The sequence below is a fragment of the Nycticebus coucang genome, chromosome 6 (assembly GCF_027406575.1).
Source record: "Nycticebus coucang isolate mNycCou1 chromosome 6, mNycCou1.pri, whole genome shotgun sequence".
NCBI classification, from domain to species: Eukaryota; Metazoa; Chordata; class Mammalia; order Primates; family Lorisidae; genus Nycticebus; species Nycticebus coucang.
In genome coordinates, this window is record NC_069785.1 from 119,904,650 (window position 1) to 119,932,468 (window position 27,819).

General features: G+C 40.4%; 1 protein-coding gene across 9 annotated transcripts in view; it reads right to left on the reverse strand.

The window, feature by feature from the left end:
* The window catches only part of CADM1 (cell adhesion molecule 1), a 336,966-nt gene that overhangs the window by 66,896 nt on the left and 242,251 nt on the right, over positions 1-27,819 (reverse strand). For all 9 annotated transcript variants that reach the window (XM_053593671.1, XM_053593668.1, XM_053593665.1 and 6 more), the window contains exons 2-3: positions 3,843-3,989; positions 1,729-1,881 (exon numbers count right to left, since the gene is read on the reverse strand). In XM_053593671.1, coding sequence (XP_053449646.1) covers positions 1,729-1,881; positions 3,843-3,989 — 300 coding nt within the window. The remainder of the gene's footprint in view (positions 1-1,728; positions 1,882-3,842; positions 3,990-27,819) is intronic.

Sequence of the window (27,819 nt, forward strand, 5' to 3'; positions counted from 1 at the left end):
ATGTATGTTAGGGGAAAAAAAAAAAAATCATGAAACAGCAGCATTCAGGAGTTAATTGAAAACAAGGTAAATGAGAAGCCCCAAGGTTGTAAGACAGAACAGTAAGGTCTGTTCCAAATCCTAAGACTCTTAATTCTTATGGAGTACTTTGTAACCTGGGCAAGATGGTTAGCCTCTCATCAACATTCTTCTCCTGTGAAACCAAGATATAAACGCTTAAAGGTAGACAGAGTAAAGTATTCTGAAAATTCAAAATACCACAAATATATTCCGTGCTACTGCCAACGGCCACTTTGGTGGAAATGCCATAAACATTGGTGGATCGATGTGAAGTCCATACAGCTAATGACTTACTCCCATAAGCAACTGCATTTTTAAATACTTCTAAAAAGCAAGCACACAGAAAACTTCACATTTATGCTTATAAATTTGGTACATTGGAAAAACAGCAAAATAGTGTTTGGTGAAACCTCTCGCGGTTACTACTTCTATGGGTCTAATAAGGATCGAAAGCACATGTCACCCCCGAAAGCCACTGATCCGTAAACAAAGACCACATCAGAAATCGTAGGGACAGACTTTAAACATGACTTTCTAATATCAGTGCTCCACTTATGAAGAGCATATTTGTAAGCTTCAGGGACATTACTTTGGCTTAATGAATAAAAAAAAAAGTTTTCCCTTTTACTACCACGTTTAAATAGAGTAATGAGGCAGTGGCTTGACATGTCCACCCACAAATACACATATGTGCACACACACCAAGCAAAAATGTCCTTCATATTTATCTTTCCTCCTTTAATCTTCATATCATTACACCAAAAAGCTGCAGTCTGCCGCCTCAAATAGACTTTGATTCATCATCTCCTCAAAGGTGTAAATCAGAGATCTTGCCTCACGCTATAGTGTATATGTCCTTGAAAATTCAGTTTCAAAACTCCAGATCAGCTGGCGTTATGCTCAGGCATAGATGTTTGTCCAAAAGGTGACTCATTCAGACCAGCGCAACCCAGGCATATTTGCTGACTATATCAAAATATAAACACGGAAACCCGGCCGTGGGGCTTTTGCTGAAAATCACAACCCAGTGGTCATGAATGAAGACCCTCAACTCAGCAGAGGTGTGCCTAGGAGCCTGTTAACAGTGCTCTGCTCATTGCCAATGAAGAAGCTCTTCACTCTTTTACATCCAATTGCGATTTGTGGTAAAGTAAGCGTTTGTGTTCCTGGGGTGTGATTTTTACAGCATAATCAAGAGTATAAGCAAGAAATAAGTCTAGAAGTAAAGCCAAGAAAAAGGAGATCTACAATATTAAGATGAGGATGTAACTCAGACAGAAAAATCGTTACGTAGATTTCATAACAAAGCTCTGCCACGGGGTACAGATTTGGCAGCCCGTCTCCCCCTCTCCTGCGCAGAAAGGGAAAAAAAAATCCTGATACTTAGAAGCAATAACATTTCATGTGGTGAGTGATTCATTGGAGGGCTCTAAATTCTCTTGATCTTTGCTTCTGAAGCTTGAGGTTTGAAACCCAAGAGCAGGTTGATTGCCATTCCTTAGAGCATTTGGTAAAATAGGCTATTTTTAAAATTCAGCAAGATGGGCGGTGATGCTTCCTAAAACAGTAAAATTCACCATTAACCTTTTCCTGGCTGCTGGCAACCATCTGGGAGGAAGAGCCACGCCCAGCCTCTTTCCCAGGATGAGCCCGACATGCATTTCTTACCCAGGACCGTGATGGTGGTGTAACTTTCCTGTGGGGGGTCAGTGTAGAGCTGACAAAAGTATCTCCCTTCATCAGAAATGGAGACGTTCGTCAATGACACTTTGAGTTCACTGCTAGAAAAATTCAGCAGCTGAAACCTGCTGTCCTTCAAGGCTGTGGAACAAAACAGAGTTAGCGATTGTGAGAAAGACGGTGGACAATGTTCCTCAATTCTGCGAGGAGAAGGATGACTAGAAAGGCAGCCACAGAGTAGAAAAAAACGTAGTGTTTTCAATCTGCAGGGACAAGGTCTTTCTATATCACCTGGGCGTGAACTCCTGGGCTCCGGTGATCCTCCCGCCTCGGCCTCCTGAGTAGCTGGAACTACAGGTGCGTGCCACCACACCTGTCGCTTTGTACTTTTTTGAACTATTATTTGGGGCTTTTGTAATCACTTCGTGTGGACAAATTAACCTGCCCAAAGCAGAGTGATGCAGGTGGGTACACGTGTAAATGCACATGTGCACACAACGCACACCTTAGCCCAGTTCCGAGTGCTGTAGTGTTCAACACTCATTCACAAATTCTTCCAGGCTTTCTATCAGAGATAGGCAAAAAGAAAAGAGAAGGAACGGGCAGGCCGAACGTGCCCTGATGCAGGTACCAGGCCCCTCTTAGCCTATTGGCACTGGACGTTCAGGGACCAGGGCCTCTAGGCTCTTAAGTGTCTCAAAAATTCCAACGCCTTAAAACAATCTTGGTTACAAATTATAAAAAGAGAACTAAAAACTCATTAATACTAATGGCAACAGCAAAATAAAAAGTCATTTACAAAATTCTGTAGCGCCTGTGGCTCAGTAGGTAGGGCGCCGGCCCCATATACCGAGGGTGGCTGGTTCAAACCCCGCCCCGGCCAAAACTGCAACCAAAAAATAGCCGGGCACTGTGGTGAGCGCCTGTAGTCCCAGCTACTCGGGAGGCTGAGGCAAGAGAATCGCTCCGGTCCAGGAGTTGGAGGTTGCTGTGAGCTGGGTGAGGCCACGGCACTCTACCAAGGGCCATAAAGTGAGACTCTGTCTCTACAAAAAAAAAAAAAAAAAAAAAAATTCTGTAGCAAAGTAATCCTATTTAACTTGGATACATCGTAATATATTTGATATGATTTGAGGTACAGCTGCCAAAAGTAGGTGACCTGGGGCCGACAGAGGCCTTAAACCATTCCTCCGGTTTCCTAAGTACATTCAGCTTCACAGCATGAGAATGATTAGGCCTCAAGCAGGAGATCACTGCAAAAGCAATGCGTGTGGGCTCCTTATTTATTTCAAATGTTCTCTTTGAAAGTCCTCCTTTTAATCTTGCCAAATGCTAGCTCAGTACACAATGACAGGAATGCACTTGAAGAATAAGAAGCTGGCTTCTCTCCTTTTATCCTCCCTCATCTTAAATGTTTCTTAGGTTTATCAACCTTCCCACAGGTCACGAAAGTCCCTGAGGTGTTGGGGAGGAAAGGGGATGAGCAGCTGTTAAGGGACGTGCTCAACACTGACTACGGTTAAGGCATCTGTGTTCTCAAAGAACAATTTTTTCATAAGACCTGATCCGTGCTCTTACCCTGCCTGATACCCATATGAACCATTTCTACTATACACAATTTAGTTTTGATTATTGGCTTTTGTTATATTGTATCGGGAAAGATTTCAGCATATGGATACCTCCACATGCCAGAGGCTTTGGCGAGAGAAAATTTGCTTTTATCTTTATAGGCACATATTGCCTTAGAAACTTCAATCTTCAAACCAAACGGATTACCTTTCAGAATGTTGTATTTTCCTTGCCTTACCCTATTCGAGTTGTTTGTGTCAGCTAAGTATTTCGGACTCAATTGCAATTCACCTTGAATTACTACAATCAATGCCTATTGCAAAGTAAGACGGCCTTACTTTTAAAAGGGACCGTTCAAGGTTTCTATTAAGTAGAAAGATTATGATTGCCTGTCTCTTCTTCCCTCTAAAGAATTGACTAAACTTTAAGCATCTCACATTAAATTTAAAAAAGGTGGCCTTAGCAATCTCTTTATCAAGACAACATGTAGGAAAAAAAGGTTGCCGTCTACTATTGTGGGGATGGAAACTCACGCCTGAAGTCCCTGAAATAAATGGTCTGCCTGTTGGGATTCAGGAGTTGAATCACGGAGTCGTCACTCTTATTGACTTGGCAGCTGATGGTCGCGACTTCTCCCTCGATCACTGTCACGTCTTTTGTAAACAAATTCTGTCCATCACCTTAAAAAAAGGAGGGGGAAAGGTCAGAAAAAAAATTCCCACTGACTAAAATGGGGTCAATGAGATCAATTAATATTAGAAATTAGAAGCTTGTTAGAAGATGAACGTAACTAGCGACAACATTCAGTACGGCCCTTATACCTTTCATAGTCCACAAGATGAGTTTACTAATCCAAGATCCAGCCTGGGGACAAAATACAACTAAGCCTGGGATCACCATGCTCTCTCACAAGTTGTGATCCAAGGTTTCAGCCTTCCGTCCTTAGTTGGGCAGAGTACGGAGGAGGTCCTAGAAAGGTGAATGCTGGTTGTAGTAAGGAGCAGACGCTCTCAAGGTCCATGTAGTCAACCTTACCTGTCCTTGAGCTAAGCTAATTGGTCCCTCATAGAAAACTCAAGGGGCCCCTGAGAAGTAGTAGGAGGGTTCAGTAAATAATCTAGTCTTGCTGGTGGCTACTGACATTTCCAACGTCGAGGCAGTTCATGGTGTGGGAGTGAGGACCTAACTGACCATGACTCTCTGGGATCTCATTACAGTCCCGGGAAGGCTCACAGTCCAGCGTTTCTTACTCTGCTCTCAGAAACTCACACCCTCATGACTCACCCAAAGCCCCGTAGCCCTAACATGATGTCCCCTTCTGCAGATCCCCTTTCCTCCACCCTCAGAATATGTTGGAAAGTCAAGGCTTTCAGATTCTCTCCAGAACACCTGCTCTAATTTGCTGCTTCCAGGATCCGCGACAGCAGCAAGGGCATCTCATAAATGTCCTAAGCGATCCACAGTATAGGTAGGAGGAGCAGAGAGTTCAACTTAGAAGCAAAGAATGAAGCAATTGTTGAGTGCTCAATTCTACACCTGGCACAGCAGGGGATACAGAAGTATAGGACCTTGTCCTAGCCTGTAAGAAGCTGCAATGAGCTGGGTGCAGTGGCTCATGCCTGTAATCCTAGCACTTTGGGAGGCTGCAGTGGAAACATCTCATGAGTCCAGGAATTCGAGACTAGCCTAAGCAACACAGTGAGACCCCATTTCTAAAAAATCCCAAACAAACAAAAACCAGAAAAATTAGCTGAGTATGGTGGCATGCACCTGTGGTCCCACCTTCTTGGGAGGCTGAGGCAGGAGGACTGCTTAAGCCTAGGATGCGGAGATTGCAGTGAGCTTTGATGATGCCACTGCACTCTAGCCTGGGTGACGCAATGAGACCCTGTCTCAAATAAGAAAAAAAGAAAAAGAAGAAGAAAAAAGCTGCAATGTAGGTGAAAACGAGCACCTAATCCCTACCTCTACTTATAGAACAGAAAGTGTGCCGTAGGCAGTGGATGTTATGGTCAATCAGGAAGGGGTGACAGAGGTTGCTTTTTAGCTATGTGATCTCAGGAAAATTATTTAAGGTTCCTGAGCCAGTTTCCCATCTGCAAACTGGGGCTAGTAATTAAAAGCTATCTCCCAAGCTGGGGTGCGTGGAGAAAGATAATAAATACAAAGCATTTAGCACGGTGTCTGGCTTCTCATAAAACTGAACAAATGGTAGTTGCTGCTATCATCATCATCGTCGTCATTTCTCTGGACGTCAAATTCAAAGATTTATTAGGCCATTATGTGTTGGGAGTAGTGGGGATACAAGAATAAAAGCTCACAGTTCCTGCTCTAAAGGAGCTCCCTATGTGGCTGTTACATATCAACTCGGGGTCGCTTATTCACTTCTTAAAAAAATATTGTCACACCAAGAAACAAAGGTCAAAGACAAATACTAACCTGAAAAAAAAAAAAATCGGGACAGCATAAATATAGATGCAATTAGAATAAATGGAGGATCTCCACCTGCTATCGTATTTCGGCTGAAAGATCCTGTTTTCTGGCAGGACGCAGTGGGGGAGTGTGAGAAGGGGTGTCTGAGATGGCTCTAAGCCAAATCCACCTAGAAACAGACCAGCCCCTGGCAACAGATTAGAAGAGAAAAGACTAGAAGGATAAGGAAAAAGAAAATTATTAGAGCCACAAATAAACAAAAATTCCTGGTGCTTGAGGAGCAAAGCAAAATGAGAGCTGACCTTGAGCTCTATGATACCGGGAATAAACTTGGGTGGAGCACACAGGCCCACGGGGCATGTAGTGAGCTGAGGGTAGAGTTTCCCTCCCTTGATCCAGCAGGGGAAGCTTAGTGAGCTGAACAGCATTACACAATAACAACGAAGAGAAAAGGTGATCCAAAAAAAAAAAACCACCAAGAAAGGCAGGAAGCTTCTTTTTTCTCTGGTGGATTACTGGGAGGAACATAGAATCCAGAACCCAGCTGGAGGGATCAGGGGTTTCCCAGATCTGAAAGAACAAGAAGGGAATTCCTGCCAATGAAGGGAGCCTTTCAAGTTGGTACACAGAAAGGCCACCACCTTATATCCTCAGGTTAACCCAATGTACTACAAAAATTGGGAAAGGAAACATTGAACTACACTACTCAAGTGCTAAAACTGCCTTAAGTCATAGTACTTTCCTTGAGGGGACTAGAATACCGAATGGGGTTTTATCGGGTTGTGGGAGGGATTTCTTCTTTCTAAAGGACGGTTATTAGCAACACAAATAAAGAATCTTCAATTTACAAAAGGTACATGTGGAAAGGCGGGCTGATACCAGGAATTAATCCCTTCAAGATAAACCAAGGTCTTCCAGATCCTCGCAACCACTGAGACTTAAAAGCCAGTTGCAATTCAATTATGCTCTAATAGAATAGTTTCTGTGGAAATAACTATATGCTTTAATTTCAGCTCTTTGAGAGAAATCCTAAGGCTAGTACATTCTGAGAGAGGCGCAGTAGCGTACTATATTCATATTAAGGCTATAAAACATTTATATAGGGGATGGGAGCACCGAGAGTTGACCATAATTTTGTGTGTTCAGCCATGGAGGTAATCAAACACAATTGAGAGCTTTTTATTTGTTTGTTCTCTAAAAAAGTATAAACATTCTTAATTATCACTTATAATGAAGCAATAGAAGACCAGCCCATTTTAATGTGTCATTGCTGAGAAATAGCATTTAGGTAAAATTTTTCTGTCTGCAGATTTTTGCCCTTGCTGCGCTCTGGCATATAATGTGCTCTGCAAATCCACGGTGGTATCCTCATTACAGTATTATTTTTTGAAATTGCTAAGGCCAACCTAAAATCCAGTGTCTCAGAAAATGCCAATTTCTAGTGGTGTTAACACGGATATAATACTAATGCTAAAAAAATTATAAGTGATAATGAAATATTTTGCTGAAAGATATCAAAGTGCCTGGGCTTGGCTGATGGTGGTGGCCCAAGGATGTCATTCTGCAAAAATTACCAATAAATTATATGGGTCAGCTGGACAGCAGTTATATTAAACAGAGCTCCCTACTTTGAGGTGCCATAAGATGGCTGAAATGGAATGATAATGACCTATTTATTTGAGGCAAAGGAAGGGAATGACAGTGATGAAAATATGGTATGTATGTCAGTACTCTTGACTGCCTGAAGCCTTTCTGTGGAAATAATTTCTGCTCACAGCCTCAACTGTTTCTTCTAAACAGAAGTGTGCACTGTGACTTGATAAATTTCCCCTTGAAATAGATACCATGCCAATCAGGTTGTTACGAAACACCATTTGATGGTTAGCAGAATATGAACAGGAAACTTTGGTGCCTTCCTCAAAGAATCCATTTTAAGAACCTTTCTGATTTTCTAAAACTCAATTAGCAGACATCCTGTCATGGCAGAAACAGCACATATTATGAGCAATAAAAGTGAACTCTTGTAGCCATTGAGAAAGGCTGTTCACAGCAAAGTGACTTATGCATAGGTGGCGCAATGTCTGGCCTGTGTAGACATTTTTGACTGCTATTGGTCTATACTGTTGAGGTTTAGGAGACAGAATCAAATTGGATTTTAGTTTATATCAGCAATGTTAATCCCTATAACTTCTTAATTTAGTCCTCAATTTCTGAAACTAAAACTATGGCCCTGGAGAGGCCTGGTCCCTCACAAGCAACTCTGCTGTAGTAAACCAGAAGTTGCCAGGATGGACATTCACCACAGTGAAGAGAAAACTTACTAGATGAAGGAAGATAGAAAGTATTTTGATGACTAATAATGACCATGACCACCAATTAGATGGGTAGGGCTGGCATAGACGTGGGGGGGCAGCTGGCACTGTAAACCCCTTATTAATTTAATCTTCAATTCACATAGATAGCTCCTGGATTCTTCCCTAAAACCTCCTTTTGTTAGAAACTGCATTTCAATGACACTATACAAGACTAGCATGGCGAACGGCCACCTTCAGGAGCGGGTGGGGCAGATCCTAAAGTGGGAGCTTGAAAAGAGGAACAATGTTCATCCAGGGCGAGGCACGCTAGCTACTTTATACACTTCTCCCTCTCTAACTCCCAGAGTTACCCCATCCCCACTCTAAAGATTAAAAACCAGAGACTCAGAGATTTCAATAAGTTACCTGATGTAATTCAGCTAAGTGGCCTAGCAGGTGTTCGAACCCAGTTCTTATCAGATTCTCCAACCCACACCGTGGGCATATTTTACAAGCCAGCCTCAGGCTTTGTTGCCAAAGGGTCTATTGGCTCTGCCTTGGATTTTATTTTAAAGAGGGTTATTTCCCTATGAGGAACTTCTGGGTTTTTTTTATTTCCATAATTTATCCAGAACACAAGTACACACTTTCAGATGAGAGGGGAACTATCCTGAATGTGAAACCCCTTGTTTACTACAGCTTTCTCCTTTTAGCACTCAGCACTCTGCCCCTGGAGAGAGAGCCTTTATTACCCGTGCAGGGTAACATGGTGACGCTCCCCAGCACCAGAGTTCTCACCCCCACTGCCTGGCTGTTCATAAATAAAGCACTTCATTTACACCAGGGAAGTCTCTCCAGTCAAGTCCATAATAAAAGGGCAAATCGTAGTTAAAACAGAATTGGGTTTCTACTATGGTAACCATGTAAACTCTTATTGACACTGAGAAGCATCAATGACTCTTAACTGGGAAGACGGTTTGCCCAGAGAAAGAGCAAATAGTCTCCTGACCTACTCCTTTTGTAGCAAAATCATATTACGAAAACATTTTTCTTTTTCTTTCTGCTGTTAGGAAGAGGGAACCTAGCATTAAATCAGCACAGTTATGTTGTCAAAATAGGTAAGAGTCAAGCCAAAAATACAGATTGTAAAAAAAAAAAAAAAAAAAAAAAACATCCTGCTGCTGATTAATGCCATTATTACTGTAGCTCTTGAAATCTTACACAAATGAAAGGCTCAGGGTATTCATTCCTACCCTCCTAGGTTTGAAATTTTCAAAGTAGCACATTTCGGAAAGCTTATTTTCTGTAGGTGTGTGAGCCCTCTCGGACTGAAACTGCAGATGGCTTGTTACTTACACTCATTTTTGTTGGATCCTGTTTTTACAACCCTGTACCGGATTGTGGCCAACTTTGAAAAATAATCTCTACTCCTACCTGAATAAAACTATCACCAGTAGGGCCACTGTCATTCCTGATAATGTGTCTGAGAATTAGCACAGAGCTGAGTACATTTCAGGAGAATAAAAAGAAAAAAATTGTTTCTTGCTGAAACCCAGAGGGAAAAAAATCTTTCTAACTGCATATGTTCTCCCAAGTCAACCTACACAAAGTGTTCACTACAAATCATTAACAAAGCCATTAAGATTTGATTTCTATCTAAGCAATTATTGTCAGCATATTTTGTACATTTCCTTTAAAAGACTCAATCCTATCTTTCAATTCATTAAACTGTTCCCTGCATTTACAGAGTTTTATATCAAATCAGAAACCTATTTGAATTAATAAGAATTATAGTAAAAGTAATTTGAAAATAAATTATTGGAAGTTCAAGCTATGAAAGCTTTTGATGAAAAAATTTAGCCCCATTTAAATGTTACAGTAACATTTTTAGCTATACAAAGTGCAGGGAGGAGACAGTGAGAACTGGTGTCCACAAAGAGAGGTCCATCAGCTGTGGATGAAGGTTAAGGGTGAGACCTCTTCAACACAAATACAACTCTTTATTTCTAAGAGAGGCAATATTTCAACCTTCATGAATACGTGCATATTTATTTAAAATCAAAAGCAATCAATCTGTCTGCTGTTTACAAAGCTTCTCTTAACCTTTTTGACCCTCATCCATGTTTCGCTCTTCCAAACAGTGAAGTCGAATATGGTGACTGTCTGCTCCAACCACTGTCTACTTGATGGTCAAAATAATTATGAGTGCAAACCCCACAGATGATAAGCTTAGAGATAAGCGAGACTACGCCAACTAGCAAATGACTGAATGGACAAGAGTACGTGACACTGACCCAGACACTTCACTTGTGTCACCTTCCTTTTTCATAGAACCCTTAGGGGATCAAAGGTCAACAGAACTGAAAGGAACCTAGGTCAACCCTCCCACTTTAAGACAGAATTCTGGTGCAGGGAGGAGACGTGCCTGGAACACTAGGCCAGGCAGGTACAGCCGAGAGCAGAGGCCAGATCTCCCGACGGAGTCATCAAGGTATTTCTATTCTTGGCTATGTCTAAATAACAGGTATTGATTTGTTTCTAATTACAAAAGAATATATGCGTGAGGTTTCTGTTGTTGTTTTTGAAAGCTTTGTTTTATGCGGCATTTCTAACACTGAACCCTATGGTGTGGATATGGTCACGATCCCATAACAATCTACTGCAACATAATTATTTCTGGGTCACTTGAGCTTATAGAAGGAAAAAAGATTGAGTTTAATCTAATCTCCTTGTATAATCAGGAAAAGGTGAGGCCAAATTTTTGAAAGGCAAGTTAAAGAGTAATTCTCCTCAGTGCTGTTTTTTTCTTCAATTAAAATTATTGATTTCCCTTGAATACAAAACAAGAAATATCATCTGCCACAACAATCATGAATATTCTGTATACACGTTCTTGTTTAGTCGACTAATGGCAAATTAACGTTCTCTATTTTAGCTTAAACACATACTACAGGTATGTTTGATTAGCACTGAGTTCCAAAAGCTGATTACTATGCATGCTTTGATTATGTAATTACATAATAGAGTATAATGGCTCCTCTGGAGTCATTATGATCTATATGGCAAATAAGTTTCGGTTTTTCTATAGCTTAAATACATGTTGGGATGACAGCTCCTACCATGGTTCCACTTTTCAGTCTTATCAGCTAAGTGGGCATTTTCCCATTCATCCTAACATCTCCTTGACACCAATTAAGGTCTATTGTGTCAAGCTGCATACACTTTTGAGAAATTCCTTTTGTTTTCTTGGCATTCAGAAGAGGACATTAATTTTAAAAGCTGTATTAAGCAAAAGGCCCAGTTTAAAAAAAAAAAGCAAGGCTGAAACTCCATCCTTCATCCACCCTTTGAAAGATCTGCAGGGAATCACATCTAGTTCATTAATCACTGTTCAGACAACCACAAGGGGGTTAAAGATGGAATTTCACCTTTCACTCCAAAATGCGTATAAAGGGAGAGGAGCCAGGAATACTGATGCTTCTGGGGGTGACTTGCCACAACACATTCGGCTCAGGGTCCAGCTGAACACCAACCGCACCAAGTCATACAAAGGCCCGTTTACACACATCTCTTTTCTTCCAGTGTCCCTTATATTTTGAAGTTCCTTTGGAAAGAGGCAGCTATGAACTAGCACAGCAAGATTTCTCCTTTGGAGTCCCTGGACTGGATTTCTGATGAATACTTTGACAACAAAACTTATCCAGTGAACAGAGTTTTGATAATTCTCAACTTGCAAACTGGAAAGCAGTCAGGTTTTAGAAAGTAAAAATAGTTATTGAAGAATTATGTAAAGTTTCTCTTGATCCCATGAAATTCTTTAATCTCAATTCCAATAGGAGTTAGTTCTACGTAGAGAGAGAGAGGGGGAATGATCCCTTATACCATGCCAAACCAAAGGTGACCTGAGTCTTAACTTCACAGACTAATAAACGTCAAGCTATTTTTACCTTTATGTCTATTGGTTTTCAACATTAAAGCTGAAGAACTGAGGTCAAGTATAGTCCAACTTGTATTTACATATAGGAAGGGTATCTCTTTGTGAAAGGAAGCATTGATTAGATGTGTGAAAACTCTTTTCAAGGAATACTGTGACAAAGAAAGTAGTTACCGCTTCCTGGACGGTGCTATTTTGTTGCAGCGGCCACAATTAGCCACTTTCTCTTTAAAAGACTCTGAGCTCAATGCAACTTTTTAATCAGGGCCCACATCACTGAAAGGGCCAAATAATTATGACTCTGTAGGTCTGAACTGACGGATCCCACAAAAGGCAGAGGTGCCGTCCCCTCTGTAGAATGTTTATGTGGTGTGACTCCCGTCCACTATGCATGACGATCCGAATTAGCTTAACAGCAATAAAAGAAACAGGGATATAAAAAAAAAACCATAAAAGATAATAATAATCACTGAATCCTTTGCTCTTCACGCTGAAAGGTGAAAACCTCGGACTTTTATTCCCCTCCTTTCACTCCTTTTCATAGCTGGAGAGGTGGTATGGCCTTTTCATTCATAAACAAGATAGCATCTTTTTTTGGAGAAGATAACTTAAACCTGAAGAAAAACTCTCTGCAGTGAAACAGGTTTTATGAGAATAAAAAGAGTGAGAAAAAAACAGAAGCCCCGAAGTACAAAAGCCACTGTTTTATTTGCGAAAGGGATGGCATTGAAATCACCTTGTACAAGAGTCATTTTAAGCCTGCTAAATCTGCTTAGAGGCTCTTGGGAGAAAGGGAGGGGGGCTCTTAAAAAATATTAATTAAAAAATAACTGCAGTCATCCAACTTGGACTTTGGAGAAGAACCATCTGAAGACAGAGGCTTCTTATAAAACTAATTGTGTTGGCAAAGCAAGTCGTTTCTTCTCAATGGATTTGATTCCGTGATGCTCATTTATGGCAAAAGAAGAATAAACGAATAGTTTTAGATTGAGCTACTTTAGTAGCAATTCAAAGCTGGGTGCTATTCCAGTATTTCCAAATATATTAAGTTTCTTTTAGGCAAAATGGAGTTGTGCTGAAGGCCAACTGTTGCTCTTCTGCACTAACGACTTTGCTAATGAATAGAAAAATATATTATATTCTCTAGGATATATTAAATGACTACTTTGCAGAGTGACTACTGGGGAAGAAAATCACTTTCTAAAAGGGAAGAACTGTGTAGATAGTAGCTGATAGCTGATGATATACAACCCTCACGCCATCCATGGTGGTAACCGTGGGCTCCCAAAGTTAGAGGAGTCTGAGATAACAGAAATTGACTTTTAATTCACATATAGAACTATTCACATTTCCTAAACCACAAGTTATTCCCAATTACAACAAAAGATTCATATGATTAAAACTCAAAATACATAATAAAATATTTGAAAACCACAAATCTTAGGTTCTATCATTTCTGCAGATTTTGGCCAGGGACGTGTTTGAACCTGCCGCCTCTGGTATAGGGGGCCGACATACTCCTCCTTTGAGCCACAGGCACCACCCAGGTTCTACTATTTCTATAAAGATTTAAAGAAACTTGGACTTCCCTGATTTCAGAAGAGATCTTAATAGCCTAATCTCTTGGCTTGCATACACTGTGACAGCCTCTGTTGAGCTCTTACTTTGTAAGAAAATACAGTGTTGCTTTTTTCTAACCAAATTAAAAATAAAATTAGAATTTCAAAGCTACGGGGATGGCTGACTTATACTGTGGCCACTTTTACATTAACTAATTATTTCTCAATTCCCCCAAGTCTTAGGCATATCAGAGATGCAAATTGATCACAATAATTGCCATCACTAGTTACTCCTCTACAAAACTCTCTGAATTTCCTTAGAACCCCAACCTCAGGACTCAATGGAGATGGCGCGTGTATTTCCCTTTATTTTATATACCCTGCTCTTAAGCACTCAATTTAATATCATTTTCCCTTTGATAAGAGGCACCGTGATTAAACTCGGGTTACTTTTTGCTTCAGCTCACTAAAAGCTGGGCTCTTTTTTTCCCCCCCTTTACATTTGTCTCCAGGGTATTAAAAGATTAACAATTAGTATAAGATATTTAAAATCACAAGGCTATAATATGTAACAATAATTACTACACACAGGGAGGAAAAGGGAAGTGGCTGCTATTCTCCATGTCTGGAGGCAAGAAAACAAATTATTTCATTTCCAAAGTGCTTATTATTAATTTTTTAATATCAAGAAAACTCCCACTATTATCTGAAGGGGGCATTATTTAACAATAGCTAATATATTTTTAAAATGTTTGCTGGGCAAGGCATTAAGCTACTTTTTTTTTATTTTTTACATTACCTAATTTAAACCTCACAATAGCCCTATGTGGTTCAGTATCTTACTACCATCCCCGTTCTAACAGACAAGGAAATTAAGCTCTATAGTAGATACATTAAATAAACGGTTGGAACCAATATCTGAACTTATTCTGTTGCTATTAACAATTAAATTATATTGATTACCTGAAAAGACATTAAGCTTTATGATACTGAAAGAACGGAGGAAAACTAATAGAAGAGTCTACAGTATCTCACTTACGTGACTCTGGAATGAAACTAAAATAACACTCTCAGCAAAGAAACAGATTTTAAGACAAATAGCCGATCTATCAGCAATCAGCATGTTCCAATATGCAACAGTAATAAAATCACCTCTATACCCAGAACCTAACTACTGGGACTTTGGTATTTACAGAGGAGACGTCTATTCTGTCCAATCATCTGGGCTCAAAAGGCAGCTCAAGTTCAACTTCCAGCATCTATAGAACCTGCTTCAAGGTCATTCATTAGTATTGACAGTCTATGTGACTGAAATTTGGCTGTAATAGCAGCCTCTCCCTACACGTCCCCATTCATTTTTCCTGCCAACAAGAGCCACTGAAAATCTTCCAAATTTAAAGCTTAGAGCCGACAGGACAACCAAGTTAAGGATATCAGTTGGAACACATCAGATACGGACTGAGAGCGAATGTCAGCTTCAACTGTCATTACTACACAAAGAGAAAACGGGGGAAACGGGAAGGGATAGATGTTTCAGGTTCTTATTCTAGAGAGTGTTGTGTGTGTAATACGGTTTGTTCAAGAAACAGCTGCAAATCCGTGATAATCATCATGCCAAATAATGCTGCAACATTCAAGTGACTCGCATCTCCTACCAGGAAAGCCAAGTAGCTTTGGACTATTATATGAAATGACAATTTCTTAGCTGGAAAATTGGGTTCCGTGACTAAGGCCCTGTTGCTAAGTTATTCACTCTATCCAGAAAGCAAGTGTTTTGCTTTTTTTAGAAAAAAACCTCTGGGCTCTCAAGTTGCTGGCTCCAGCTGAACCTGGGAAGAAATCTAACTAGAGTGACAAGCTCTTTCATGCCAGGGTTTGATGAAGGGGTTTTTACATGGAGAGATGTCAGTGGCCCGCGGAGATTTCAGATTCTACTTTCATGCTGCTGACGCCTCAGTGCAACGTCTGTGTCACTCAAATATGCACAAGAACTAAGCAAACTGGCACTATTACCACGAATAAAAATAATTTGATTAATATTATCCCAGTGTGGGCTGAGATAACTCATAGGGACATTACCTGTGACTTATTTTTCCCTAGTAAGGGGGCAGCTAAAGAGAAACGAAAGACCACTGGACTTTTCCAACAGTTGTGAGCTTACTGGTGGTGAAACCAGGAAAAGCTCTGAAACTCTGAATCTGTTTCTGTATTTTAAAATAGATAAATAGTATCTCTCCAATAGGGTTATTATGAGAATCAAGTGAAGAAATGTGTATGGCAGTGTTCTGTAAGCTCCAAAAAACGCTAAATAAAGGATTATAATGTTCTCTTCCAAGTTCTTCACCAGTAGCACCCTAATCAACGCAATCTCTGTGTTACTAGAACCTTATGCTCTTCATAATATGCTAGAAATGTTTTCAATTTCAGAGGTTTAGCTATTATATTTTTTATTCTAAGACTAACTGAAAAGCAGAGGGTAAATTAACATACCTTCGTTGCACATTTTTGTTGCATTGCAAACCAGCGCAAGTATGAAAAATAAAAGGTAAGAAGCAGATGTAGGCAGAGGGTTGTTGGACATTTGAAATTGCATCTACAGCATTAAAACCATGACTTATTTCCCGTGTTCCCTCCCACTCTGTACGGGCCCGTAAGCAGCCACGTTCTAAGAGCAAACTCCATGTTGTAAGCAGGTCAGTAATGCAACACACCATCCCCCCCGGAAAACCTCAGCAATCAACATCCCCACTACCCAGCATCCTGATGGAACACGATGTTCCTCAAAAACTAGCTTTTTTCATGTAACTACGTCTCTCTTTTAAATGCCAAAATTAAAAATAAATGAAATAAAATAAAAATTGCATGAAAGCTTGCTGACTGCCCCTCTTTCTTTGTTCTGTGTGTCTATCCCAGGAGGAGGCCACGAGTTACTGAAATATGTAGAAATACTGGCCCTTCTCTAAGCAGTGGTACTCATTAGGCCCCTCCGCTGTTTCCCTCCAATGCTGGCTGTTCCTACTCACAGGTGATTCCTCCCTTTATACTAAGTGCAAGAGCTTTGAGAAAGCTCCTCCTGGGTGTTGAGACCTTTCCTGCCTACTATTGAGTTCCTGGGTGTGTCTCAGATGTTTGGGGTCTCTAGAGACCGAACCTTCACCAAGTGGTGTGCTCCCAACGCGTGCCGGGGAGTTACCTTCTCCCTTCATTTGATGAAGAGCAAAGAAGAGTTGCACAGACAAAATTTAATTAATAACAGTATTTGGTTTAGTTTGACAACTATACTCGGACACATCCTTGTAGGAAACAAATCAATGCTTGATTGGTGACTGACTCTAGTTTGCTATTGACATTAATGGATTATTTCTTTACTTGACCAAATCCACCTATTACTAACATACTCATAAAAGCCGGAAAACTGACCATGGAGGAATTCCTAGCTGTCCTTTAGGACTGAGCGAAAAGCCCTTTCTCGATGGAGCTCTGATGACTCACCAAGGTTCCTGACTTGTGACACTCTCCCTGCACAGCCCTGTCTCTATGAAGCTCTGATGACTCACCAAGGTTCCTGACTTGTGACACTCTCCCTGCACAGCCCTGTCTCAGCCCTCCTCACTGTTCTGCGATCACGTGTTAATCAGGGCTCTTTCTTTCCTTAGATTTTGATATGTGTTCAATTCTAGCTCTGTCAGTTATTAGCGAGACCTTGAGAAAGTTACTTAATCTCTCTAAGCCTCAATTTTTCACGTGTAAAATATCTCCCTCATTAGGTGATTTTGAGGAACAAATGTGATAATCAATGGATTTGTACACCAGGAGTTTTAGAAAATAGGTTGTAATTGGTACAATAACCTATAGTTAATATTATTTTAATTATTTTTAGTTTCTTGAGAGCATTCACAGTATCTTAATTCATCTTTGTATCCCCCCAAAGGATAATACAATGTCAGCTTATAAAGCAAGTGTCCAATAACTGTTTGTTGAATGAAGTAACTAAATGAAAAGTTGTTTTAAGACTTTTAAGAGCTAGGCATTCTCATTCTTTGACGTAACTGGGCCACATAACATCAAAACATACTAAGTTGCACCCATATGCCACATTAAATATAATTTTGAATTTAAAAATTTAAAGGAGTTTTATAATTTTCCTTTTGACATACCAATTGCATATTTTATTCTAAAGTCAACACTTTGATTTTCCACTTTTCAAAAATTTTCATGAGGTTCTTGGAAAGAAACAGTATTATGGCCTATAGCACTTGATGGAGAAATCAGTTTTGTTTTAAGAAGTTAGTTCCCGGCTAGGCACTGTGTTCATACATCTGTAATCCTGGCACTTTGGAAGGCCAAGGAAGAAAGATGGCTTTAGGCCAGGAGTTTGAGACCAGCCTGAGCAAAAGCAAGACACTATCTCTACAGAAAACATAGAAAAATTAGCTAAGAGTCGTGGTACACGCCTGTAGTTCCAGCTACTGGAGAGGCTGAGGCGGGAGGATCAGTTGAGCCCAAGAGTTTGAGGTTACAGAGAGTTATGATCACACCACTGCACTCTAACCTAGGTGACAGAGCAAGACCCTGTCTCAAAAAAAAAAAGTAGTTCCTAAAGCTGCAAAGGACAGACACACACACACACACACTGACAACACAATGCAATAACACCTGTAAGTCACAAGTTACTAACGTGCTATGGCAGGGGTTCTCAACCTGTAGGTTGTGACCCCTTTGGGGGTCTTCTGCATATCAGATATTCATTACTTATTACAATCAATCGTATTACCTTACGATTCATAACAGTAGCAAAATTACAGTTATGAAGTAGCAACGAAAATAATTTTATGGTTGGGGGGTCACCACAACATGAGGAACTGTATTAAAGGGTCATGGCATTAGGAAGGTTGAGAACCACTGTGCTATGGGGACCACAGAAGAGGGGACTGTTAGGGAGGGGGTGTAGATTTTTTAGACAGATGGAAGAAGGGGAGAAATTTCAAAGGATAAAACAACGTGAAGAGTATACAGCCTGTTCTGAAAAGAGTCGGGGAGGGATGTTTTCTGGAAAGGTCATTAGGTCCAGATACTGAAGGACACTGTATGCCAGGCTAGAGAATTTGCACTTTCTCTTGTAATTAATAGGGAGCCATTAGTGATTTTACTCCAGGGAGTGATATGATCACACCTGTATTTTGAAAGATTACTTCTCCGTGGAGAGGGAGGGGAGACGGGGGGAGGGAAAAGGCTGGAGTCAGAAAGATCAGTTAAGAGACTTCTGAGGCAGAGGACTCAGGAGCTGATAGCCAGGGGAAGGAGGGGAGCTCAGGCTGTGAGGAAGAGTGAGGAGGAGTTAACAAGACCTGAAGCACAGGCGCAAGGGGCCTGGAAGCCGCCACCAGCTGTCCTCTCATAAAAGGAACTGGGAATTCCTTCGTCACCTCTGCTAAACTCCAACTGATGTTCAGCAGCCTTCTAAGGAAAGACCAGCAGAGTGAACTTTAGAAGTTAAAAGCAAAGGACTCTTCTGTTGATCGCCCCTGAGGTGGGTTTTGTAGCACACACTGACACCAAAGACATAATGAAGAAACCCGCCCTTCCCTGGCGGTTTTGACAACCTCTGGGACATTATTAAAAATGCAGAATCTCAAACTCACACAGGACCTACTAAGTCAGACTCTGCATTTTAACAAGAGATTTCGATAATTTCTAAAGTTTGAGGAGCGCCAACTTAGAGCACATTAATTCCGAGCGCTCTTTTATATCGTGATCGTAAACAGACTGATGACTTAACCAAGGGAGATCTCAGAAAGAAGAATGCTCCTGGACAAATCATTTCAAGGAAAGTGGTGAAATCTCAGTGTGTCCTGGGATAAGGAAAATCATCAATCCTCACTACCAAATCAGGTCAGTTTCCAGGGAGAAATATGTTTAAAAATATCCTTAAGAAAATTCAAGTTTGCATGAACATAAACCGGTGTGGATCACTGGTGAGTCAATAGGAAATAGGATCTAGCATTCTTCCTCCAGGTACGTACGACCATTACACAGATAAAAAAAAACCTCCTACCAAAGCAGCCAGCTGACTGTGACCAAAGGAAACTGATCATTCTGCAAAAAGTGAAGACTCGCCAGGACTATCCCACTTAGCGGGGTCTGCTGGTTCACATGCTGTTGTATCCTAGTTAAATTTTGGCTTATTCGATTTTACTGTTACTGTGTGTTTTGTGTTCGTGAGCACTGAGCCAGTGAAGGAAAAACAACAAACAGGGAAATAAAGTGGTGGACAGTGAAAATTGAAAAGAGGTTGCAAAGGCAAAAAGTGACGAAATTCAACTCTACATTTGGAGGAAAGAAAAAAAAAAAAAATCAAAGCTCTACTGCCCATTACAGCGGGCCTTTCCCCTCTGTCTCATACACAGCATTTGCTGTAAAAATATAGGTAAGAGCAGAAACAGAATTTTAAGAGAAATAATAAGAGTCTTAAGCTGCAGGCAGAAAGAAGCAGGCTCAGAAAGAACCTTGTAGAAGCTTGGGGGCAGGAAAGGTAAACAACAGTTCACTTTTACACAGCCTCTTAACGAACAGCCATAGATCGGCCTGGACCAAACAAACAGCCTGTTCTCAGTTGCTGGAGTGAATGTTCCTTGTGCCATTCGGATATAGGTGAACAGCGTCCTCAGCTGAGGCTCCCAGGAGGAAGTAACAGATACCTTGAAAGAATTCGCTTTAGAGTAAGAATCTAAGTTTAGGGGAGGCTCTTTCCTATTACGCTGAAAGTTTATATACCTAGAACTTTAATTCTTCTTTAAGTTTTCTAACAAGCTTTTTTTTTTGGGGGGGGGGGCGCCAGCAGCAAAATGGTCATTGCCACGTTCTAGCTCCTGCTCTTTATCATACAAACGGCAATTGCCAGTGTTTCGTGCTTCCTCTAACAAATCTGTTCTTGCACAAAGGCTTTCTGCATTTCTCTCTACTGGGGCACCCAGATGCCTCCACTGCAAGGGCAACAGATCTCTGAACAGCTTTCTGCTGGGTTACTCAAGTGCAGTTTCAGAGAGAAGAATAATGTTCTGAATTTCGGTCTCTTAAAAAAGTCGTTAGGTTTATGGGCAGTCATGCTTGTCACATTTAGAGTGTGAATTACGTACTTCATGGAAACCCACTTAAACCCCCACAGTTGTGCACAGCCATAATTTCTGCAGCGTAAGCACCAACAATTGAGGAACTTTATGACTACCACTTTTCATGGATAAGATGCCAAAATCAACCCTTCCAACATTCCAAGACAGTTTTTTCTTTTTTAAAAAGTTTTCCTTTAAATAAAGAAAAAGAAAAAAGAAAATCCCTAATGGGCTGCTTGCTGCTTCTATTCACTTTTTAGATTTGTCAATTCTGTGAGTGACTGCCAGCACCAGGGACTCTTTGTAGCACCTTGTACTTGGGAAATAATAAAAACATGAAATGATTAAAAATACTGTGAGTGTAACTGCAGAAGGGACTATATATTCTGGGCCCCAAGGAAGGCCGTTTCTTTGCAGTATCAGACAGACTCCATTTATGTTATTAAATTGTAGCACTATTCACTGTCCAGGCTGGAAGCTTCCCGACATGTCAAAAGCACTAAATATGTCCAAAGCACACACCAGAACCTTAACCTTTAGAATGCTGGTACTCTCCAGCCTTGTAAACCAGAGGAACATGGAACTTGGCAAATCCTCTTCTATGATAGCTTTTACAGGTCAAAAATTCTTATCTGTCAAAAAATGCTTGCTTTCATCACTAATTTTCCTGTGAATCAAAGAAGTATGAAGACTGTAGGGCTTGTACACAGAGTAAACTATTAGTATTAGAGGTATCAGCATCCAGGAATTTGCACTCCTAAGGCGCTCCCAAGTGACATTAAAGCTGTTGATGCTGACCCCACACTCTGAGCCTGGCACATATAATCACGCTGAATCCTTCACCATCCATTAAAGTATTATCACATCTATTTTATAGATGAGGAAACTGAGGCTCGGAGAGGTGCTCTACCATCTACTAGCTGTATAATCATGGGCAAATTACCTAATTTGCATCTCTCGGGCCAGCTCGCACCCTTCCCACGTAAACACCCCTTTGACTTTATCTGAATGTTAATCCATGTACCTTTTTTCCTACTGCCCGTTCCTAGTACCCTATCAGCTCAGATTTATGATCTGCCAGCAGTGTTGTGATTAGATGTCATCCCTGTCTTTCTATTACTCAGATATTGATAGATAAAATTCTATGGTGATGCATTGCCTGCCCTTTCAAAGGTTACTGCCAGCAGATGCTGGAATCAATACAGTTCTTATCTGTCACAAACCACAAGAAAAGCATGGTAAACAAGGCTCAAAGAAAGGCCTGTGAACAGGTCACAGAGAGAACTTCAAGACCTACTGTCTCACCAGTTTCTCGAACTACTCCAGAACCCAGCTTTCCCAGATCACAGTGGTGCTGAGAACAGGCGCCTGGGGCCAATGCCATCCCTGGTGACCCTTGCTGTGAGCACTGGGAGCTGAGGCCAATAAGCTAAAAAGAAAATCCTTTTATCATAAGGACACTTGTACTAGACTGTTTATTTCAGCTCAATTTACAATTGCCAAAATATGGAAACAGCCTAAATGCCCACCAGCCCAGGAATGGATTAACAAGCTGTGGTATATGTACACCATGGAATACTATTCAGCCATTAAAAAAAATGGAGACTTTACATCCTTCGTATTAACCTGGATGGAAGTGGAAGACATTATTCTTAGTAAAGCATCACAAGAATGGAGAAGCATGAATCCTATGTACTCAATTTTGATATGAGGACAATTAATGACAATTAAGGTCATGGGGGTGGGAGGAAAAGCAGAGAGAGGGACAGAGGGAGGTGGGTGGGGCCTTGGTGTGTGTCACACCTTCTGGGAGCAAGACATGATTGCAAGAGGGACTTTACCTAACAAATGCAATCAGTGTAACCCGGCTTATTGTACCCTCAATGAATCCCCAACAATAAAAAAATAAATAAAAATAAAAAAATAACATGTTTCCAAGATCAATAAGATATTAGTGTTCTTTGGAGGCAAGTACTAAATACATCTAAGGAGACGTGGTAGGTTCACTTATCCTTTTCCTCTATCATCTTTCAAATAGGAAGAGTCCTTGTTTAGGGGAAAATGGAGATAAAAACGCAGTCTTTTTTATTTGTTAGATGCTTGTAGCTCAAAGTATTGATAAAAACTGGTATAGTTAAGGTAGTTATTGGTGTCCTAGAAAGCTTTTATTTTTTTAAAGAATATGCAAGTCAACTTTCTAGACTGATTTTTTTTTTCTTCCCAGGGAAAGAATTGCTTTATCTACACAACAAAGGTATGCAGGGGTTTCCATCTACCTGGTAGGAGTTACCCCTTTAAAGCTGAATTCTTCCCAAGGGGAGCTAAAACCCCGTATGAATAGAAATCTTGCCTTCCAAGATCTCCTCTTGAACTCCTTGTTACCTCCTCTCTCACTCCCGACGTCGTGCCCCTCCCACCTCGTTTCACCTTGGTGCCAGCCTCCCCTTTGCTCAGCTCTGTCTCAAGCTCTGATGCCTCTGTCACTTCACTTGCTTCTCCATCAACAGATCCATCTCTGTCTGAGATGGGGGCTCTTCTTCCCCCCTCGTGTTTTAATGTGCTTGGACTGACCTCTCTAGCTTAGCCAAAGGCAGCCTCTAAGGATCCCTGCAAAGGGAATAAGACTGGGTGGGTAGGTCTCTAAAAACTGTTCCCGCCCCTAGTTTGTAACCTTAGCATATTACATCAGGCAAATATATCATATATATTATACGTGGCCAGTGGTCTCTATCTTTGTGCCTGAGTGGCCAAAGCCAGGTCAGTGTTCAGAATAATGAGGATACAACTGTTGATAAGACATTAGGTCAATGGCCCCATAAAAATGACTGACACTGGTTGGTGAGGGGCTGTGGTTGTTTACCATGCTGTAATCGGTTTTAAGAAAAAGATTTCCAAATTCTTTTAATGAGACCATCAGTACCGTTAAGGACTCTGCCATGTACAGTTTACCCACTTGGTACATGGGCCAAGTACTTTTCAATGCCTAAGACTCAGAGAGGAACCATGAGGTGAGCTAAACGTCACGAGGGCACGCCAATTATGAACACCGTGTTTCTTCCTAGATGAAACTATCAAAGATATGATTTAAAAACGTACTGAGAAATGGTACACAAAAATAAAGCTAATATGAAATTACTATTAGCTATACACGAAGGCTTTGGGTGGCTTTCATGAGCTCCAGTAAGAGCCTCATTTTAATTAAAGTATTTGTTATTTAACCCACATATTAGGAATCCCAGGACTTCTACACCACTACTTTTAAGAATTAATGCCTCTCTCAAACACTAATACAGAACTGTTTTATTAGAATCATAAAAATTATATACCTCATGGTAGAAAAAATAAAAAAGTATAAAGAAAATCTCATAATCCCACAATTCCGAGATTATTATTAACACTAATATTTTAGTATATTCCTTTTCATTTCTACGTATGAGGTGTATGTATATATTTGCACATATATATAAATTTCATATTTTAATTACTATATTATGGTCTATCATATAAAAATATGAGAAGTCATTTAACTATCTCCTTTTTGTTATATATTTAGATCGTTTCTAAGGCAGCTTTTCTAAAAATGCTGCGATGAATATACTTTTACATAAATATTTGTTCTGTTTTCAGCATAGAGAACATCTTTTTTAATATCCAAAACTTCATGTATTCCAATAAGATATTGTTATATTCAGGTTTTAAAAATTACAGCAGCATGTAATACTTTGTGTTACACATATTTTTGTCACCAAATAAACTGAAAATAACAATGATTCCAACCCCAAAGGATCTCAGGACTCCTTTACTCCATTTAAAAACTCTGTAGCACCACCCAAGATTTGAGACATATAAAAAACTTTCCCTATTCTTACTATTAAGGCACTTAGAATATAAGAGGATAAAATCAACTTCAAATTTAAGTCTTAAGTGTGTCCTTCCTGTAGAAAACACTGAATACATGTTAAGTGAAGGATTAAACAAAGGATGATGAGTGAGCCTTTTCTGGTCTCCCACAACTGGGTTAAGTGCCTCTTCTATGCGCTTCTGTAAACACCCCACTTGTCCTATTTCAGCACTTGTTCAAACCTCTACATGCCCCCCTAGGCTGTGGCATAATAAAAGCAAGTGGTGAACAAATATGTGTACTTCTTCTGAACCAGGCACCGTGAGCCAAGCTCTGCAAAGCAACAGTGTGACTGACTTTAACCACTATAGCCTCAGGTTCAGGACAGCTCCTGGTAACAAATATTTGTTGAATGAATGTACAAATGAATGAATGAATGAACAAATAAATAAGCCAATAAAAGATAATTTATCTTAAGATTCCTTTATCAAAGCCTCCCTAGGCCCTGAGGTATCTTTTTGTTTCTTTTAAACATTTCTTTTTTTTTTTTCTTTTTTGAGACACAGTCTCACTCTATCACCCAGGCTAGCTCAAGCAATCCTCCTGCCTCAGCCTCCCAAGTGGCTGGGACTACAGGCACCCGCCACAGTGCCCAGGTAATTTTTCTATTTTTAATGGAGACAAGGTCTTGCTCATGCTCAGCCTGGTCTTGAATTCCTGACCTCAAGTGATCCTTCTACCGCGGCCTTCCAGAGGGTTAGGATTGTAGGTGTATGAACCACCATACCTGACTTTTCATTAAGCATTTTATTTTGAAATACTTCAAGGCCTACACAAAAGATGTAAAGAGTTCTCATAAACGCTTCTCCATTTTCTAATGTTAACATTTTACTTAATCATGGTACAATTACCAAAATTAAGAAATCAACACTAGTGTATACTACAGTGTGACTGGCAGTTTGAAGGGTACTAGTTTGCTATTTGGTAGACTGTTTGTCACATTGGGTCTATTTGATGCTTTCTCAGGATTAAATTCAGATTATGGATTTGGGGAAGGATGCCACAGAGGTGATGCCCCTTTCCTTGAATCTCCTCATTAAGTACATGTTATCAATGTCTTATTATTGGTGATGTGAATCTTGATCCCTTGGGTAGGGTGATGTACACCAGGTTTCTCTGCTAGAAAATCACTACCTTTCCTTTTCCAGACTCTGTTCACTGGAGTCATTAAAGTCTAGCTCACACTCACAAAGGAAGAGAATTAAGCCCAATCTACTACAGGGAGAAGTTTTAAAGGATTTGTGAACACATGCATGTGTTACGGCTTTTATCAAAAAAGTCCCCCAAAAACAGAAGCTGGTGTGGATGTGGAAAATAAGTCATTTTATCAAAGAGGCACCTGCACAAGGGTGTTCATTGCAGCACCATCCACAGCTGCAAAGATGTGGAATCAACCCAAGTGGCCATCAGTTCATGAGTGGATTCATGAAATGTGGTATACGTATCCTGTGGGGTACTGCTCAGCCGTAACAACAAAACAATTAATACCTTCTGCAACAATCTGGATGGAACTGGAGGCTGTTCTCCTAAGTGAAGTATCTCCAGAATGGAAAAACAAATAACACATGTACTGGCTATTAAATTGGAACTAAGTGATCGGCACTCATGTGCACAGATGGAAGTAAAACTCACGGGAAATCAAGCAGGTGGGAGGGGGAGAGGGAGGAGGCGATGGGTGAAATCATAAAATGCACAATATCTGATGGGCACCCTTACAACTTGGACTCAAGCAGTACAAAAGCAATCATGTCACCAAAACATTTGTACCCCTGTAATATTCTGAAATGAAGCGCTCATGAGCACATCCCCCCACCAAAATAATTAATAAATACTTGGAAGCTGTGAGACTATCCTGTGTCTCCTTAAATTTTCATTCATTCATTTTAGCAGGCGCTGGCGGATCTTGTCTGCAGCAATTATTATTATGGTGTTCAAAGTGTTAATTTCTGGTTCTCTCCTTTAGTGGAAACTCTTCCATAAGAAAGAGAATTTTCTTTTCTCCCTTCTAGGTATGTATTCGGTAATTTATTTATATGAATAATGGACTCACGGATATGTATTTTCTTGCTCAGTTTATAATCCAGTCCTACCATTATTAATATTACTGTCCACAATGTTTTACTTTTGACTCTGGGAGCTCTTTCTTTTACACCCAGCTTAACAGAATTAAGGAGAATTTACAACTAAGTTACCAGGAGCCAATGTAAACAAGCAAACAAGGAAATGGAGAAAACCAAAAAAGCAGTCAACTGAACATTTTAGAGAGAGATTTTAGGAAAAGATAAAGAGGAGAATAGTATATTGTTTGCAACTAAGACTGACGATAGCAGGGCAATCTCTAGTAATATGTGTATATACATCCTACATTCTTATAAGGCAGCTGGGTAATGCAGACACTGAACTAAGGGGAGATAGAGTCAAATTCTAACAGACTCAGATGCTCCCTCCACACGGCCGCCTGCCCCCTCCATGTTTAAATACTACTCAATTAGGATCAACATTCATTTTTTATTAATGCTCTTCTGAGACAATGGCTCTTTTATCTGCGTTTTATCTTCCAGCTACATTAAGACCAAGGACACTCTCAGAGAAGATCTAAAGGAGAAGACCCTGATGAATTGGGAGTTTAAAATACCAATGGAGCTTCCTTTGTCAGTCTTGACTTGTTTTATTAACATCTGAAGGTTGATTTATAGCAGATTACCAGACAGGAGAGGACTGTTTGTCCAAGCACTTTACTTAACACACACAATTAGAAAAAACAAACATTCAAAAATGTTTCCTTTCTATGGGCTAATGGACGGCACATTCAGTCCTAAAATAGTCGCTGTCATCTCTGTCATCTATTGTAGCAACCAAGGACAGGTGTGCCCTATCTCAAGACCACAGGAAAACATTCTCTGCAAAATGAAGGTTTCAGAGACCTAGTTCTTCCACGAATACAAGGAAAGCTCCAGTGCAGAGATGTCTGTGGTGGTGGTGATGCCAGCTCTGATCCTGGAATCAGATAGATCTAGGCTCCGATCCTGTTTGACTTATAGGAGCTGTGTGACCTTGAGTGAGTTACTTACCCTCAGCCTCCATCGCGTCATCTTTAAAAATGGGGAAATATTCAGAACCCTTAAGACAGACGTGAGGATGGCGTGGAACAACGTGCGCGCCTACTGCCTGACGTAGGGTTCAAGCCACACCAGCTATTAGACGCCAGTGATGATTCTGATCCCCATCTTCATGTGAAAATGAGGACAAGCTGCAATGGGGGTGGAATGTGGAAATAGAG